The sequence below is a fragment of the Chinchilla lanigera genome, unplaced genomic scaffold (assembly GCF_000276665.1).
Source record: "Chinchilla lanigera isolate Chin_1 unplaced genomic scaffold, ChiLan1.0 scaffold00169, whole genome shotgun sequence".
NCBI lineage: Eukaryota > Metazoa > Chordata > Mammalia > Rodentia > Chinchillidae > Chinchilla > Chinchilla lanigera.
In genome coordinates this window covers 1200996-1215767 of record NW_004955570.1, presented here as the reverse complement: position 1 = coordinate 1215767, position 14772 = coordinate 1200996, and the positions used below count along the sequence as shown (strand labels likewise).

The 14772-nt window shown below is 59.1% G+C and overlaps 3 protein-coding genes across 6 annotated transcripts in view; 2 read left to right on the top strand and 1 right to left on the bottom strand.

The window, feature by feature from the left end:
• Ccbl1 (cysteine conjugate-beta lyase, cytoplasmic) overlaps positions 1 to 3818 on the top strand; it is a 48612-nt gene extending 44794 nt beyond the window's left edge. For all 4 annotated transcript variants that reach the window (XM_005413589.2, XM_013509435.1, XM_005413590.2 and 1 more), the window contains 10 exons: positions 465 to 614; positions 689 to 775; positions 953 to 1081; positions 1400 to 1520; positions 1808 to 1884; positions 2022 to 2111; positions 2218 to 2404; positions 2486 to 2565; positions 3167 to 3253; positions 3336 to 3818. In XM_005413589.2, the coding sequence (XP_005413646.1) occupies positions 465 to 614; positions 689 to 775; positions 953 to 1081; positions 1400 to 1520; positions 1808 to 1884; positions 2022 to 2111; positions 2218 to 2404; positions 2486 to 2565; positions 3167 to 3253; positions 3336 to 3401 (1074 nt within the window). In that variant the 3' untranslated portion in view covers positions 3402 to 3818. The remainder of the gene's footprint in view (positions 1 to 464; positions 615 to 688; positions 776 to 952; positions 1082 to 1399; positions 1521 to 1807; positions 1885 to 2021; positions 2112 to 2217; positions 2405 to 2485; positions 2566 to 3166; positions 3254 to 3335) is intronic.
• An 897-nt stretch (positions 3819 to 4715) lies between these two features.
• LOC102009666 (chromosome unknown open reading frame, human C9orf114) lies at positions 4716 to 12781 on the top strand. The gene is made up of 12 exons (XM_005413588.2): positions 4716 to 4792; positions 5496 to 5541; positions 5714 to 5842; positions 7868 to 8027; positions 8303 to 8392; positions 8506 to 8555; positions 8657 to 8787; positions 10589 to 10661; positions 10775 to 10873; positions 11186 to 11288; positions 11410 to 11557; positions 12048 to 12781. The coding sequence occupies exons 1-12, from the start codon at positions 4748 to 4750 to the stop codon at positions 12114 to 12116; spliced, it is 1143 nt and encodes a 380-aa protein (XP_005413645.1). The 5' UTR covers positions 4716 to 4747; the 3' UTR covers positions 12117 to 12781.
• Endog (endonuclease G) overlaps positions 12202 to 14772 on the bottom strand; it is a gene marked incomplete in the record, with an annotated part of 3106 nt that continues 535 nt past the window's right edge. Inside the window, 3 exon segments of the mRNA XM_005413641.2 lie at positions 12202 to 12541; positions 13566 to 13675; positions 14440 to 14772. Of these exon segments, the coding sequence (XP_005413698.2) occupies positions 12241 to 12541; positions 13566 to 13675; positions 14440 to 14772 (744 nt within the window).

Below are 14772 nucleotides of genomic sequence, written 5' to 3'. Positions count from 1 at the left end.
TTTTTTTGTCTTTTTGAGACAGGATCTTGCTATGCAGTTCAGGCTGACCTTGAGTTCATTTGGTAGCCCAGGCTGGTCTCAAACTCGATCCTCCTGCCTCAGCCTCCCGAGTGCTGGGATTACAGGCATGCGCCACCACACCCGACATGTCACCCAGTTTCAAATCCGCCTTCCTTCCTCCTCATCCAGTCTCATAGCAAAACCAACTGCGTTATCCTCACACACATATATTATCTTGCTGCAGCTTCGTTCTAAATTCCTTTGTCGAGCTGGATGGGAATATTATGTCTAGCTCACCGCCACTTCGCAGCCCTGGGTGAACCCCTAGAACAGATGGGCCGGATTGCAACACGCTCGGACAGCAGCAGACACTGCCCCAGACCCGCCACTAGGAGGCGCGAGAATTGCCTGGGTACAGCTTAGCCAGGGGGTGAGCGTGGGCACCTGAGCCTCTGTCCCAACAGGGTCACCCACCGCTGACAAAGGTCCTGGCAAGTTTCTTCGGGAAGCTGCTGGGACAGGAGTTGGACCCACTCGCCAACGTGCTGGTGACCGTGGGAGCCTATGGGGCCCTGTTCACAGCCTTCCAGGCTCTGGTGGACGAAGGAGACGAGGTGAATGGCGAGCGTGGTGGGTGGGGTAGGGGACAAGGCAGTGCCAACCCCGGCTGACGCCACCCTCGTTCCAGGTCATCATCATTGAGCCATTTTTTGACTGTTACGAGCCCATGACACTGATGGCGGGGGGTCGCCCTGTGTTTGTGTCTCTGAAGCAGGTGAGATGCTGGGTCCGCGGGTGACAGAGGGACCCCGAAGGAGCTGGGCTGGAGCTTGGGAAGTGAGACAGGGTGAAGAGGAAGGAGCTCGGGCCTCTGGGCTGGGACAGACACTGGGGCAAGGAGCTGAGTGACAGGCAGGGACATACTGCCAGCCCCTCCCACCACCTCCTGCAGAGCCCCAGCCAGGACCAGGACCTGGATTCCAGCAGCAGCTGGCAGCTGGACGCCACGGAACTGGCCAGCAAGTTCACGCCTCGCACTAAAGTCCTGGTGCTCAATACACCCAACAACCCCCTTGGGAAGGTACCTGGGGACCAAGCCCCGCAGGGGTCCCAGTGACAGGAGCAGGAAGCTCACAAGGTGGTCAGGGCTGGGATGGCGGGCATGGGCTGGGGCCTCATCGCTTTCCAGTGACCAGGGGACAGTGGCCTCTCCCTGTGCCTCCTCGTGTGTGAAACAGGACCTGAGTGGACCATGGCACCAGGTCAGGTCAGGGTGCTGAGATCTGCGGGAAGATGCAGGGAAGCCCCTAGTGCCTGGCGGCGTGGCTGCCTGCCGCCTGTGAGCGGGCCCTGTGGGGGGGACGGTCCCGGCTGCAGGCCTGCACCTCCCCGTCCGCAGGTGTTCTCCAAGGCGGAGCTGGAGCAGGTGGCCAGCCTGTGCCGGCAGCACGACGTGCTGTGCGTCAGTGACGAGGTCTACCAGTGGCTCATCTACGACGAGAACCAGCACATCAGCATAGGTGAGCTGAGCCGGCCCGTGCCCCTCCCTGCACACTGTGACCCGGTCCTGGTGACCTGGACCCGGGCTGGGACTCTACAGTTGTGTGACCTTGGGCAATGACTGACAACAGAGGCCATAGCAGTGTGCCCTCCCCAGGCTGTCCTGAGGATGAGATCACATAAGTCCAGGCTGCAGCTTAGTGGGTGGCCGCGTCCCCAGCCTGGAGAGTCTGTGCATACACCTGGGCCCAGGCACCCCCCCCCCCGGCTGCCCCACTCAGCAGTGGTTCTCTTTGGCCCCGGGCAGCCAGCCTCCCCGGCATGTGGGAACGGACCCTGACCATTGGCAGTGCTGGCAAGACCTTCAGTGTCACTGGCTGGAAGGTGAGCCCATGTGGGTGTGGGGTGGGTGTGCAGTGATCCTCCCCCTGCGGTCCTTGGCAGCGATGCCAGCCATGGCAGCTGAGAAGGGTTTGGCCAGGCTCCAAGGGCCTCACCTGCTGCCTGTGTCCCTGGCCCAGGTGGGCTGGGTCCTGGGTCCCGAGAACATCATGAAGCACCTGCGGACTGTGCACCAGAACTCCATCTACCACTGTCCTACCCAGGCCCAGGTGAGAGGGGCAGCTTTGGGGTGCGGGCAGGAACAAGCGAGAGAAGAGCCCCATCTGGCACAGTGGCGTTGCGCCCCGGACCAGCCTGTCTGTCCTGCCTGTCTAGGCCGCGGTAGCCCAGTGCTTTGAGCGGGAGCAGCTCCTCTTCGGCCAACCCAGCAGCTACTTTGTGCAGCTGCCTCAGGCCATGCAGCGCAGCCGGGACCACATGATTCGCAGCCTGCAGTCCGTGGGCTTCAAGCCTGTGACCCCCCAGGGCAGCTACTTCCTCATGGTGGACATCTCGGACTTTAGTGAGTGACACTGGCCGTACCGAGTGACAGTGTGTGGGGGCTGGAGGCTGCCTAGGACTCAGCATGGCCTCCGTCCCCCAGAGAGCAAGATGCCCAACCTGCCTGGTGCTGCGCACGAGCCCTATGACAGACGCTTCGTCAAGTGGATGATCAAGAACAAGGTAGGCTGGGGCTGGGGATTTAGCTCAGCGGCAAAAGCGCCTGCCTGGCAAGCGCAAGGTCGTGAGTTCGGTTCCCGGTACCAGAGAAAAACCAAAAAAAAAAAAGGACAAGGTAGGCTGTGCCTCTGCCAGGGCGGCTGGGTGCCCAAGGGGGCCCGGCCCAGAGGTACCACCTGGCCTCTGCCGTGAGCCCTGGTATAGAGTTCTATTCACTCCCATAAGTAGGGAGCCTGGCTCTAACTTGCATGAAGATCCAGTGGTGGGTGACAAGATTTCCTGCCCGTCTCTGGGCCTGAGTCCTACACAGTGAGGAGCTGGTGCATTTCTCTGGAGTCTGTCCAGCTCTCCCCTGTGATTCTAAGGCTGACTTCTCCTGCTCTGCCCTGGCCTGCGGCATGAGCTTCCCCCTCCTGGCAGCCACCTCTGCACACACGTAGGGACCTAGCACGATGCCTGTGGGTTTATTCTGCCCTCACAGCACTTGGAGGGGATGCACGGGCCCTAGCTTTCCTTGCTGCCCCTCATGGGAGGCTCTGTGTCCCCTGAGCTGTGGCTGCTGGACCAGAAGGCCACGTGGAGACCTGTGCTCCCTCCTCCCCAGGGCCTGGTGGCCATGCCGGTCTCCATCTTCTACAGCGGGCCACATCAGAAGGACTTCGACCACTACATCCGCTTCTGTTTCGTGAAGGTAGCGGTGGGGCTGGGGGCCCTCCCTGTGCTTCTGCAGCTGGGCCAAGGATAGAAGGAAGGACGCATGTGTGTCACTGCAGGAGGAAGCCACACTCCAGGCCATGGATGAGAAGCTGCAGAAGTGGAAGGCTGAGCTCAAGTTCTGAGGTTGCTGATGGGCCACGCCGGTGCCTCTTTGTCCAGGTTCCAGCCGTTCCCACATCAGGGAGCTGGTACTCTGTGATCTAGACTATCCCTAGGGAAGAGCCTGCCTTGGTCTGGGGCATCATCTGTCCCCTTCCCCGGTGCCTGGAACTCCTGTTTCAGTGTGGGTGAGAGAGGCCTGGGAACTCTCTGCCCCTCCCTGGGTCTGCTGTAGGCCCTTGGGTCTCTTCTGGCTTAGCTGGGGAGAACTGGCACCATAGCAGACCTTGAATCCCAGCCCTGTCGCCGACCCTTTCCTCGGCCCCGCTGAAGCTCTGCCATCACCTCTACCTTTCCACATCTAACCTTGACCTCAGGAAGTTCAATTCAGTGCTGAGTCTTTTTTGCCTGTAATAAAATTTTAAGTTATTCAAACTCTAGCTGGCAGTGTGTCTCTGCCTCAGACAGTAGAATTGCTGAGTGGGGCTTGGTCAGAATGGAAGGAAAGAAGAGTTCAGACCCAACCTCTTCTATTTGTATAACATTGTGTGTGAAGGCCAGGGATATAGTTCAGTGGCATAAGCGCCTGCCTGGCAAGTGCAAGGTCCTGAGTTCGATCCCAGATATTAAAAAAAAATTGTGTGTGAGTGTGTGTATGCTTGCGTGCGCGTGCAAATGCATATGTGTGTCTGTTAAAGGCAAGGACTCAAAACAGCTGAGGACTTTGGGCCAGTCTGAAGTCAAAGTCTTGTTCTTTAGTAAATGTGGATTACACTGGCAACCAAAAGAAGTTACGGAACACTCAGGGTGTGGTGGCATACACCTGTAATCCCAGAACTAGGAAGCTGAGGCAGAAGGATCGCCGTGACTTAGAGGCCAGCCTGGGCTACACAGTGATTTCAGTGAGTTCAAGGCCAGCCTGAACTACAGCGCAAAAACCCTGTCTCAAAAAAAAAGAAAAAGAAAAAGAAAAAAAGAGTTGGACATGCATGCCAGGGGTGCTAGGGGGTAGTTGCACTTGCAGAGCAAGCCTCTGAATTGTGACCAATTCCCATGCTCCAAAGGAGAGCTTTTTATGAATGACAAAAAAACACTGGAACACTCAAAAAATCCCACTGGCCACCCGGAGGGTGACCATTCAAGTGTGCATGACAGTCAGTATCTGAGACGCAGTTCATCGCACTCGTGGGGACAGTTTAGCCCCGCCCCATCCTGCAGTGCTGACTCCACTCCCACGCAGCCCATCCCTGCGGCATGCTAAGGCCACGCCCCACACACTATGGGGCTTTCTATTGGACGGCTGTGTAGGGGTGTGACCGGAAGAGGCGAATCTGAGTAGTGTGGGCGTGGCTAGCGGCGTGCGGCGAATATGGCGGAGCGCGGGAGGAAGCGGCCCGGCGGACCCTGCGGACCCGTAGGTTCCGGGTGGGACCAAGGGGAGGGCCAGGGCCGAGCGTGAGAACGGACAGCCTGTGGGCCCATGGTGGGGCTGGCCCGCGCGGCTCGCCCCCCGCTCTGGGGCCTGGAAGCCCGCGCGTGCCGCAAGCTGGTGGCCCTGTGCACCCCAGCGGGGCGCGATCCCCGAGGCCGGGACGGCGTTAGGCTGGGGAGTGAGTCCCCGTGGCCCTCTGGCCGATCCGGACTCAGGAATTGGGACCGTGCTCGCAACCCTGAGCCTTCCTGTGCCCCAAGTCCTCCGATCTGGGGGACTGTCCTGTTGCCGGTGCCTCAGTTTCCTCCTTTTTTTTTTTTTTTTTTTGTCTTTTTGAGACAGGGTCTCGCTATGCAGTTGAGGCTGGTCTTGAGCTTCTTTGTAGCCCAGGCTGATCTCAAACTCACAACGATCCTCCTGCCTCAGCCTCCCGAGTGCTGGGATTACAGGCGTGCGCCAGCACGCCCGGCTCAGTTTCCTCTTTCTTCCCATGAATTTGTTGCGCCAGGCCCGATCCAGGCACTGGGGGTGCAGCACGTCCCTGGCCCCTTGACGCAGAAGTATGTAGTGGTTTCCTGGCTTCGCACGACCCCGGTTGGAGGAACAGGAGCGCTGTGAAGCAGCACATGTGCTCCCCTCCACATGGGACCGTTCAGCCTCTCACTCAGTCCTGCTCCTCCTCCAGGGTGAACATGGACAGAGGGTTGAGTGGCGCAAATGGAAACAACAGAGTAAGTAAGGGTCGCGGCGGGGCAGAGCCCGTGTCCATCCTCCCTCCGGGCCATTTCAGCGTGTCGGGGAGCCGGCCCCGCAGGACTCGCAGCTCTCCGAGCGGGGAGGCTTCGCGGTGCTGGGCTGACCCCCTCCCTTACTCCCCACCAATCAGGCTCTTCTCTTACCCAGGGAAAGAGGAGAAAAAGAAGTGGAAGGACCTCAAGCTGACCAAAAAACTGGACCGGCAACGGGCACAGGAGGAGCAGGCGCAGCGCCAGAAGGAGGAGGAGGAGGCAGCAGCCGGGAGGGAGGAGCTGGGTGAGCCTGGGCCGGGGAGGGGCGCCGGCGGCCTGCAGTAGCTGTGCTGTGGCAGAACAGAGCGTGAGGTCTGGAAGAGCCCTTGGTGAGGCCTGGGCTCAGCTTGTCCTGATAGAGAAATGGGCCCAGAAAGGGGAGGGAGAGGCCTGCCTCCTTAAGAGTTCAAGCTTAGGGATGTTAGGCATCCCTTCTCTTAATTGTATGCCTAAACTTAATTGTATCCCTTCTCTTAATTGTATTTTTGTGGTTGTGTGCAAGCACTGTACGGCTGAGCTATACCTCCAACCCAGAACTGGGCGTTTGGGGGCAGGGGCTGTGTAGTCCAGCGACCCTCAAACTCCCAGTCCCTTTTGCCTTTGCTTCCCAGGTGAAGGGGTTATCAGTATATGCTACCACACCTGGTTCAGAACATCATAATCTTACTGAGTTTTTTTTGTTTTTTGTTTGCATTAGGGTCTTTTTTTTTAAAAGACAGAATCTTGCTAAATTGCCCAGGCCAGGCTTAAACTCACTTGCCATCCTCCTGCCTCAGCTTCCCAGAGTGCTAGGGTACAGGTGTGTGCTACCACGCCTGTTTTATTTTTAGAGTATTTTCTTCAGTATGTTCACTGTGCTTTGATTTCATTTTTCATTCAGTTATTTTGCTTTCATAGTGGGAAGTTTATTTTCCTGTCATAAATAATACAGGCTGAAAACCACAGAAACTATAAAGAAGGAAAATCCCCAGTAAACAGCGGTGAAAGTTTGTCCTAACATTATATCCACTGACACAGAAGAGAGAGGTGCTGCAACAGTTTTACAGCAGCGAGCCCAGTTTATGTGCATCTTTTCATCCCGAAGCATGCCCCTCAGCCCTTCCACATCCACCCTAAGAAAGCGGATCTTTTCTTCAGCCAGACCCCGTCTATGGGGGTCAGGAGCCGCAGGGTACCCTTGGTGAGCCCCGTAGTTACCTGTGATAATGTGGAAGTCATCAGTGCCTGGGAATTGGGAAGCTCTGCCTGGGCGTCATGGGGCTCCCTCAGGTAAACCCTGTGAGGGATGGGTTGCTTATTTGACTTCTCTGGGCTACAGACTCCTCTCCTGTAATGGGGAGAGGGCCTTGGTTCCAGGATTCTCACACCGTGGACATCAAAATCTGTAGGTGTTCATGTCCCTTATAAAAAACAGTGTAGTATTTGCACTCACAGTTCTCTTATATACCTTTGACCTTTTTTGTGTGTACATGTATCTTTTTTTTTTTTTTTTTGGTCTTTTTGAGACAGGGTCTTACTATATAGTTCGGGCTGGCCTTGAACTTACTTTGTAGCCGACTGGCCTCAGATTCCCAGCAGTCCTCCTGCCTCAGCCTCAGAGCTGGGATTATAGACATGCACCACCATGCCCAGCTTTTTTGCTGTTTTTTTTTTGAGACAGGGTCTCACTATGTAGTTCACCCTGGCTTTGAACTCACTATGTAGCCCAGGCCGACCTTGCACTCACAGAGATCCTCCTGCATCAGCTTCCTGAGTGCTCTATCTGTTCGACAGCTGGAGAACTGAGGGAGTATAGGGCAGAGTGAGGGTGTGAATTTAGGCCAACACTCCTGACTACTCCTTGGCCTTGCTCAATGGTTTCCTCTGCTCAGAGGAACCTAGGAGGTCACTGTATTCATTTCCTCCTGGAGGGACTGAAGTCCAGAATGGAGTTGGATCTATTTTGCTGATCTCAGAATTCCTCCATTTGAGCTGGGTATGGTGGTACACACCAGTAATCCTAGTACTCTGGGAGGCTGAGGCAGGAAGATCACAAGTTCAAGTCTATCCTAGGCAACTTAACAAGACTGTCTCAAAATAAAAAGTAAAAAGGGCTGGGGATGTAGCTGAGTATGAAGGCCCTGGGTGTGATCTCTAGTCTCTCTCTCTCTCTCTCTCACACCCACACACCCTCCAGTTCAGCAAGTCTCCAACCCTAGGCCCCCGAGGAAGGGAGTGGGGGTGGGATTTGGCCTCCTGGGCTGACCAGGCGCACCCCTCCCCTGCCCAGGGCGGCCCTACACCCTAAGCGTGGCCCTGCCAGGCTCCATCCTGGACAATGCCCAGTCGCCTGAGCTCCGCACCTACCTGGCTGGCCAGATCGCCAGGGCCTGCGCCATCTTCTGTGTGGACGAGATCGTGGTATTTGATGAGGAAGGCCAGGAAGCCAAGTGAGAGGCCACCCAGGGGCTGTGGGGCCGGGGAGGAGGGAGGAAACGATGCCCTGCCCACTGCGTGGCTCCTGCTGGCCCTGAAATGGTCCACTGTGATCTTCAGCAGGTACAGGGCCGGGGCAGGGACAAGGGCAGTGGCCACGGGTCAGATTATGGGAGGAGCTACTGCAGGGGCCTTAGGTGGTGCTGGGGATTGAACCCAGGGCCCTGCATGCTTAGCCACTGAGCTCCACCCGTAGCTGGCAGCTTCATCTTGCGCCGTGTCTGTCCAGGTCTGTGGAGGGCGAATTCAGGGGTGTTGGCAAGAAAGGGCAGGCGTGTGTGCAGCTGGCCCGCATCCTGCAGTACCTGGAGTGCCCACAGTAAGACAGTGACTTCCCGGAGTCTGGGGGTGGGGTGGTCAGCATGGGGTCAGCTGGTCAACCTGAGACACACACACACACACACACACACACACACCCGCGTCCTCCAACAGGTACCTGAGAAAGGCGTTCTTCCCCAAGCACCAGGACCTCCAGTTTGCAGGTACCGAGCACCCCGCCCTCTGCCTCACCATCTGTCCGGAGGAGGGCAAGGCCTGTGGCACAACTGGTCCGTCCTCACCCTCCTGTGCACCTCTCGCCCAGGTCTCCTGAACCCCCTGGACAGCCCTCACCACGTGCGGCAGGACGAGGAGTCCGAGTTCCGCGAGGGCGTCGTGGTGGACCGGCCCACCCGGCCGGGCCACGGCTCCTTCGTCAACTGTGGCATGAAAAAGGTGGGACCCGGATGGCAGGCTGTGGCGCGCCGAGAGGACACCGTAGCTAAGGGGGCAGGCGGGCACGTGTTGGGGGGAGGCCTGGAATCGGACCTGTGGTGCCTCTGTGCATGCAGACCTGGGCCAGCGAAGAGCCCAGAAAGCAGCCCGGAGATGAGGCCAGCAACAAAGGCACTGCTGCTTATTTGCTTACCCTTAGTACTGGGGGTGAAACCAATGGCCCCTGTTGGTTTAACATGTTTGTCTAGCATGTGCTTGGTCACTGAGCTACACTCCCAGCTTCACGGGTTTTTTTGGGGGCAGGGGTCACGGGAATCGAACTCAGGACCTCATGCTTGCCAAGGAGGTGCTGTACTGCTGAGCTCTATCCCTGGCCCCTTCACTGTGTTTTAAAAAGCAAATCATAGCCAGGCCTAGTGCTGCATATCCATAATCCTAGCACTTGGAAGGCTGAGGCAGGAGGATCACTGCGAGTTCAAGGCCACCCTGGGCTACATAGTGAGTTCAAGGACAGCCTGAACTGCATAGCAACACTGTGTCTCAAAAAAAACCCCACAACAACAACAAACGCAAATCATGAGCCACATAGGTAGCCCACACCAATAATGCCGGCACTCTGCAGGGCTGAGGCAAGAGGATTGCAAGTTCGAATCCAGCCTGGAGAATGTAGCAGTTTAGTAAGATGCTGTCTCAAAATGAAAAACAGACGAGATCGGGCACATTCAGTGTGGCATGGCCATAGAAAAAATGAAAAATAGAAAGGGCTGAGGATGCAGGGCATGGTGGCACAGACCTGTAATCTTTGCACTCTGAGAGGCTGAGGCAGGAGGATCACAATTTCTTTTTTTGTTTTTTTGAGACAGGGTCTCATTATGCAGTTCAGGCTCACTTTGTAGCCCAGGCTGGCCTCAAAGTTGCAACGATTGGGGCTGGGGATTTAGCTCAGCGGCAAAGCACCTGCCTGGCAAGCACAAGGTCGTGAGTTCGGTTCCCGGTACCGGAGAAAAACCAAAAAAAGTTGCAACGATCCTCCTGCTTCCACCTCCTGAGTGCTGGGATTACAGGTGTGCACCACCATACCTGGCCACAATTTCAATACAGCTCAGCAGAAGTGCTGAGTTCAGTTCCTGGTACCATAAAGAAATCATTCTGGCTCTGCTGTAGCACATTGCAGGGCCAAGTTGGGAACGGTTTGCTTTCAGGTCTCCTAAAGGCAGAGGCAAACACCTCTAGGTGTGTGGGTCTCCCCCCTCTAAAAGATCAGACCAGAAGCACCAACCACAATCGGAACAGGGTGACAGAGGAACAGGGAAAAGCTCGAGACACTCTCTGAAGGGAGATGGTACCTTCCAGTGTGATCAGTTCAGAACTGGCCCTGACACAGATAATTGATTCATCACAGCTCAAGTGCAGTAGTCACTTACTTCCTGCCTGGCCCTGTGTTGCACAGAATAGCTATTTATGGACAGTTTTGGCTCAGAGAGGTAAGTTAGCCATCATTTCAAACCAGTGTCTTGTGATAGTTTTTGTTTTGTTGGTTTTTTGAGACAGGGCCTCGTGATGTAGTTCTGTATAGCCCAGGCTGGCCTTGAATTCATGGGACTTCCTCCTGCCTCAGCCTCCCAAGTGCTGGTTATGCACCAGCTTCATAACTGCTGCAAATAGTCTCCTGGAGGGGGCTGCCCCAGGGGCCTTGAGTGAGGGGCCCAGACCTGCATCCTCCACCCTCCAGAGTCACAGAGAGCAGTGACCCCTGCTGGCCATGCGAGGACAGCACCCATTTCTCTTGGCCTCTCCCTAGGAGGTCAAGATTGACAAGAACTTGGAGCCTGGACTTCGGGTGACCGTGAGACTGAACCAGCAGCAGCTCCCAGGTATCTGGAAGCGTCTCTGGCCCCTGCCATGGCTGGCCAGCTTCAAGACTGAGCCCCTCCGGCCCCAGCCCCTCACCTGTCTTCACAGCCTGTGTCCCCTCCCCTGCCCCCAGAATGCAAGACCTACCGGGGCACGGTCGTGTCGTCGCAGGAGCCTCGCACCAGAGCCGGGCTCTACTGGGGCTACAGCGTGCGGCTGGCCTCCTGCCTCAGTAAGAATGCACGTCCTCTGGGTGTCTGTCCAGCCCTGTCAGGTGGCAGCAGGGAGCCCTGCTTGACCTGGAAGTCAGGCCGGGTCCTCGTCCTACCAGGCTGGCGCGTGCTGGGTGGGCAGGTGACCTCACTAAGTCACAGGTTCCATGTCCCTGGTGCTCCTTCCTGCCGCCTTCTGCTTGTTCCCTGCCCCAGCCTGTGCTTGGCCTCTGCTGTGCCCATCCTCGTCCTCCCCAGAGCAGTGCAGGGCCGGCATGGTGCCCTTCCTGGGTGCGGGCCAAGACCAGGAGCCCACTGCTGACCCCTCTCAGGTGCTGTGTTTGCTGAGGCCCCATTCCAGGACGGGTACGACCTGACCATTGGGACATCGGAGCGTGGCTCGGAGGTGGCCTCTGCCCAGTTGCCCAGCTTTCGGTGGGTGCCAGGGGTGGAGGGCGGGAGCCTGGCAGGGCCCGGATGTCTGTGGGGGTGAGAAGTCCGGCCACGCGCACCCGTGCCCTGGTGAGTGGGCAGTAACTTTGTCTCTGGGTGGCAGGCATGCCCTTGTGGTGTTCGGGGGCCTCCAAGGGCTGGAGGCTGGCGTGGACGCCGACCCCAACCTGGAGGTGTCCGAACCCAGTGTTCTCTTCGACCTGTACGTCAACACGTGCCCAGGCCAGGGCAGCCGCACCATCCGCACAGAGGTGAGCCGTCCAGGGACCCAGCTGTCCAGTGCACTTGGTGGCTGCTGTCCTGGGGGCAGGACACTGCACCCGGGGTCCTGTGGGGCAGGGCTGGCCACCTGCCTACCCCTTCCAGGACCTCTGCGCCCTCAGCTGTGTGGCCAGTGTTCCTCTGTGGCCTGGTCCTCATGACCTCGCACACGGCTGTGGACCGTGGACCCCCACTCCAGAAGTGGCCACAGGAAGCTGTCCCGGGGGGCACTGCGCCAGGGGAGGCAACTGTGTCCCCAAGCCCTTGCCCGAGCACTGTGAGCCTGCCAGCCGCACGTACCCCCGCAGGACCTGGGCTGCCCTGCCCAGCGGCCAAGAGCTTGCTGCCACCCTCACACTGTGGGGCGGGATAATCCCAGGCCTGCCGGCCGCCTCCCCAGGGACCCTGGGGGTGGCCAGGCTGTGGAACCGGGCGAGAGCTGAGTGCCGCCGACCCCAGCCGCTGTCCGTTGTCCCCCAGGAAGCCATCCTCATCTCCCTGGCTGCCCTGCAGCCCAGCCTCACGCAGGCAGGCGCCCGGCCCACCTGAAGGTTCACACAGGACATAGGCAAGCAGGCGTGCGGCCGAGCAGGGCCTCCGGCGGGTCACCTGGGACAGCCACAGCCGACTCCGCTCCAAAAATCACCACCTTTAATGCGCTGCAGCCCCACCCTCAGTCTCGGCCTGCGCCTCCCTTGCTGCCGGCAGTGATGGCCTTGACGTTGCCCGCCCGTGCCAGGATGTTGGGCACAAAGAGCAGCCCCGAGGCCCGTTCGATGCTCTCAATGGGCACCAGGAAGCGCTCGAGCGGGATCGCCTCGTCCACGGGCGCATTGGGCATCACGTAGGAGCGGAGCTCGATCTGCCCGCCCGCCGCCTCCAGGATCAGCACCTTGAAGAAGTGCGTGGGCACCGCCACGTGGTTCCTGCCGATGACCTGGTACTTCACGTAGGACTTCCCGTCGGCCTCCGTCCTGCGGGCGGACCCAGCGCTCATGGCGGGAGCCTGGTTGGGCTCAAGGCCTCCGCCTACGGGAATCCTGCTCTGACCTGAGCTCCGGTTCTGCCCTCCTGCCAGGCCCCCCCCTGACTTCAAGGCTCCATGCCCTGCCTGCCCCCTCCTCAAGGCTGGGAACTGTCCAGGATGGAGACTGACTCCCTCTGGTGCCGGCACAGCACAGCCAAAGGGCTGGCAACAAATGCTGCTCAAAGTATTGGGCCTTGTAACCCTGCAAGTCACCTCTGGGACCGTGGTTACTGTCTGTCCCAGTGGCAGTGCCCCAAGTGGGCAGGGCCATGCCAGCAGAAATCCCATGCCCTGCAGAGCCTGGCACATGTGTCACTTTTTTTTTTTTAAAGACCGGGTCTGACTGTGTAGTTTAGGCTAGACTTGAATTCACTAGCCCAGGCTGGCCTTGAACTCACGGCAATCCTTCTGCTTCAGCCTCCTGAGTGCTGTGATTATGGGGTGCACTGTCACACCTGGCCACAAGAGTGGCTTCTGGTTCCCATCTTAGTGGGGCACTTATTGGTAGAAATTTATCAGTGCCCAAGCCACGCTCTCGCCAGCCTGTGCTAAGCCCTTACCACGGGCCAGGCCCTGGGCCGGGTGCCTGATGTCCCCCACCCATGAGGTCACACACAGGCTTTAGTCCCATTTTACCAGGGAGGACACTGAGACCCTCTGCCCACAGCACCAAGGGACTGGGCAGTAAGGCCTGGGCCCGATCCCAAGCCTGCAGACTCCGTTCCCCACTCACCCAGGTTCTCAGAGCCAGGGAAATGTGTGACCCTGCCCAGAAGGTCTCATCCCCAACAGCTGGGGCAGGAAGAGGGATAGGGGGGCCGGTCTGAGGGCAGGAGGAGAGCACTGCCAGCAGAACAGAGGGCAAGAGGGCCTAGCAAGCCGGGACATGCGTGGTTCCATCCATGTCCCCATGGGCTGGGCGGGGGGTGGCAGGGGTCAGAGGAGCAAGGACATCTGGGGCTGGGCCTCACCTAGGCAGGAAGAGCGGCCCAGTGCACACGTAGACGTTCTGGTAGCTGCGCGTCAGGCTGCGGCTGTACTTCTCCAGGTTGTTCCAGGCATGCTGGTTGAGGTGCGGCACCTGGGGACAGAAGGGGCGCTCGGTGGGACATGCCAGTCCCTCAGCCTTGGGCAGGAAACAAGCTAAGGAAGACATGGCCCTCCCCGGGGACCAGATGGCCACACGGGTAGAGCCTGGGCCAGGCTGACAAGGGTGCCGAGCTCCCTCCCTCCATGGCTCCTGCGCCCTGGATCTCTCATTCTTCCCCCTTTGGGGAGGCGCCTGGGCTTTCTGAGCTAGGGAAATGGGTAGAGCCTTGAGTGACGGGGAAAGAAGCCGGGTCGAGGAGGCTCGCAGCCTTGGATTCCCCACCAAGCCCCTCTTGGTCCACAGCCACTGACCGCCAGGCGCCGGAGGAGCAGGGTGGTGGGCGCGGCTGGGCCCGAGCGGCGTGATGGGCACGAACAGCCCGACTGCTGCCCATCTCGGGATGTAGCGCAGCGTTACACACTTGCATAGCGCGCTTGAGACCCTGGGTCCAATACCCACGGCTTCCAAAAGCAGTAATTAACCGGACGTGGTGATGCACGCTTGAGGCTGTGTCTCAAAATCAAAAACGACTGCCTGGGCGCGCCTCCGCTCTGACGCAGGCAGGGCGCGTAGCTGTCTGGGGCTCGGTTCCCTCCCTGCGGCGCACTTTCTAGCGTCTTCGGTACCTCGACGCTAAGCGAGCGGATCTGAACCACAGCCTCACCCGCAGGGTACGAGGAGACGGAAGGTCTCGCTGGAGCCTGGCCGGGCGCGGGGCCCTCCCCCCGGGCTCAGCCGGGCGGGGCGCTGCGCACCTGCGGCGCGACGTTGCTCAGGTAGAAGGTGTCGTCCATGGCCTTCTGGCTCCAGCGGTGGTTGGCGGCGGCGGCGAGGTGGCCGCGGTCGAAGCCGCTGCCGCGGAAGTCGGCGTTGGTGGCGCGGTGGTACGCGTGCACCGAGTCGTCCTCGCGGAAGTCGCAGGCGCCGCGGTCACCGCCGCCCCGGAGCCGCTCGGGCCGCAGCTGCTCGACCACCCAGAGCGCGCCGCGGGTGCGCGGGTCGTAGCACAGCACGTAGGACTCCCGGCTCTTGAGCTGCGCCACCCCGGGCAGCCCGTACTTGGCGAGCTCGCCGGAGCCCGGGCCGGC

Coding starts and splice junctions, on each gene's coding strand:
- LOC102009666 (XM_005413588.2), top strand. CDS start 4,748: ATGGCGGAGCGCGGGAGGAAGCGGCCCGGCGGACCCTGCGGACCC. Junction 4,793..5,495: donor CCGGCGGACCCTGCGGACCC/GTAGGTTCCGGG, acceptor CTCCTCCTCCAG/GGTGAACATGGACAGAGGGT. Junction 8,028..8,302: donor GAGGAAGGCCAGGAAGCCAA/GTGAGAGGCCAC, acceptor GTGTCTGTCCAG/GTCTGTGGAGGGCGAATTCA.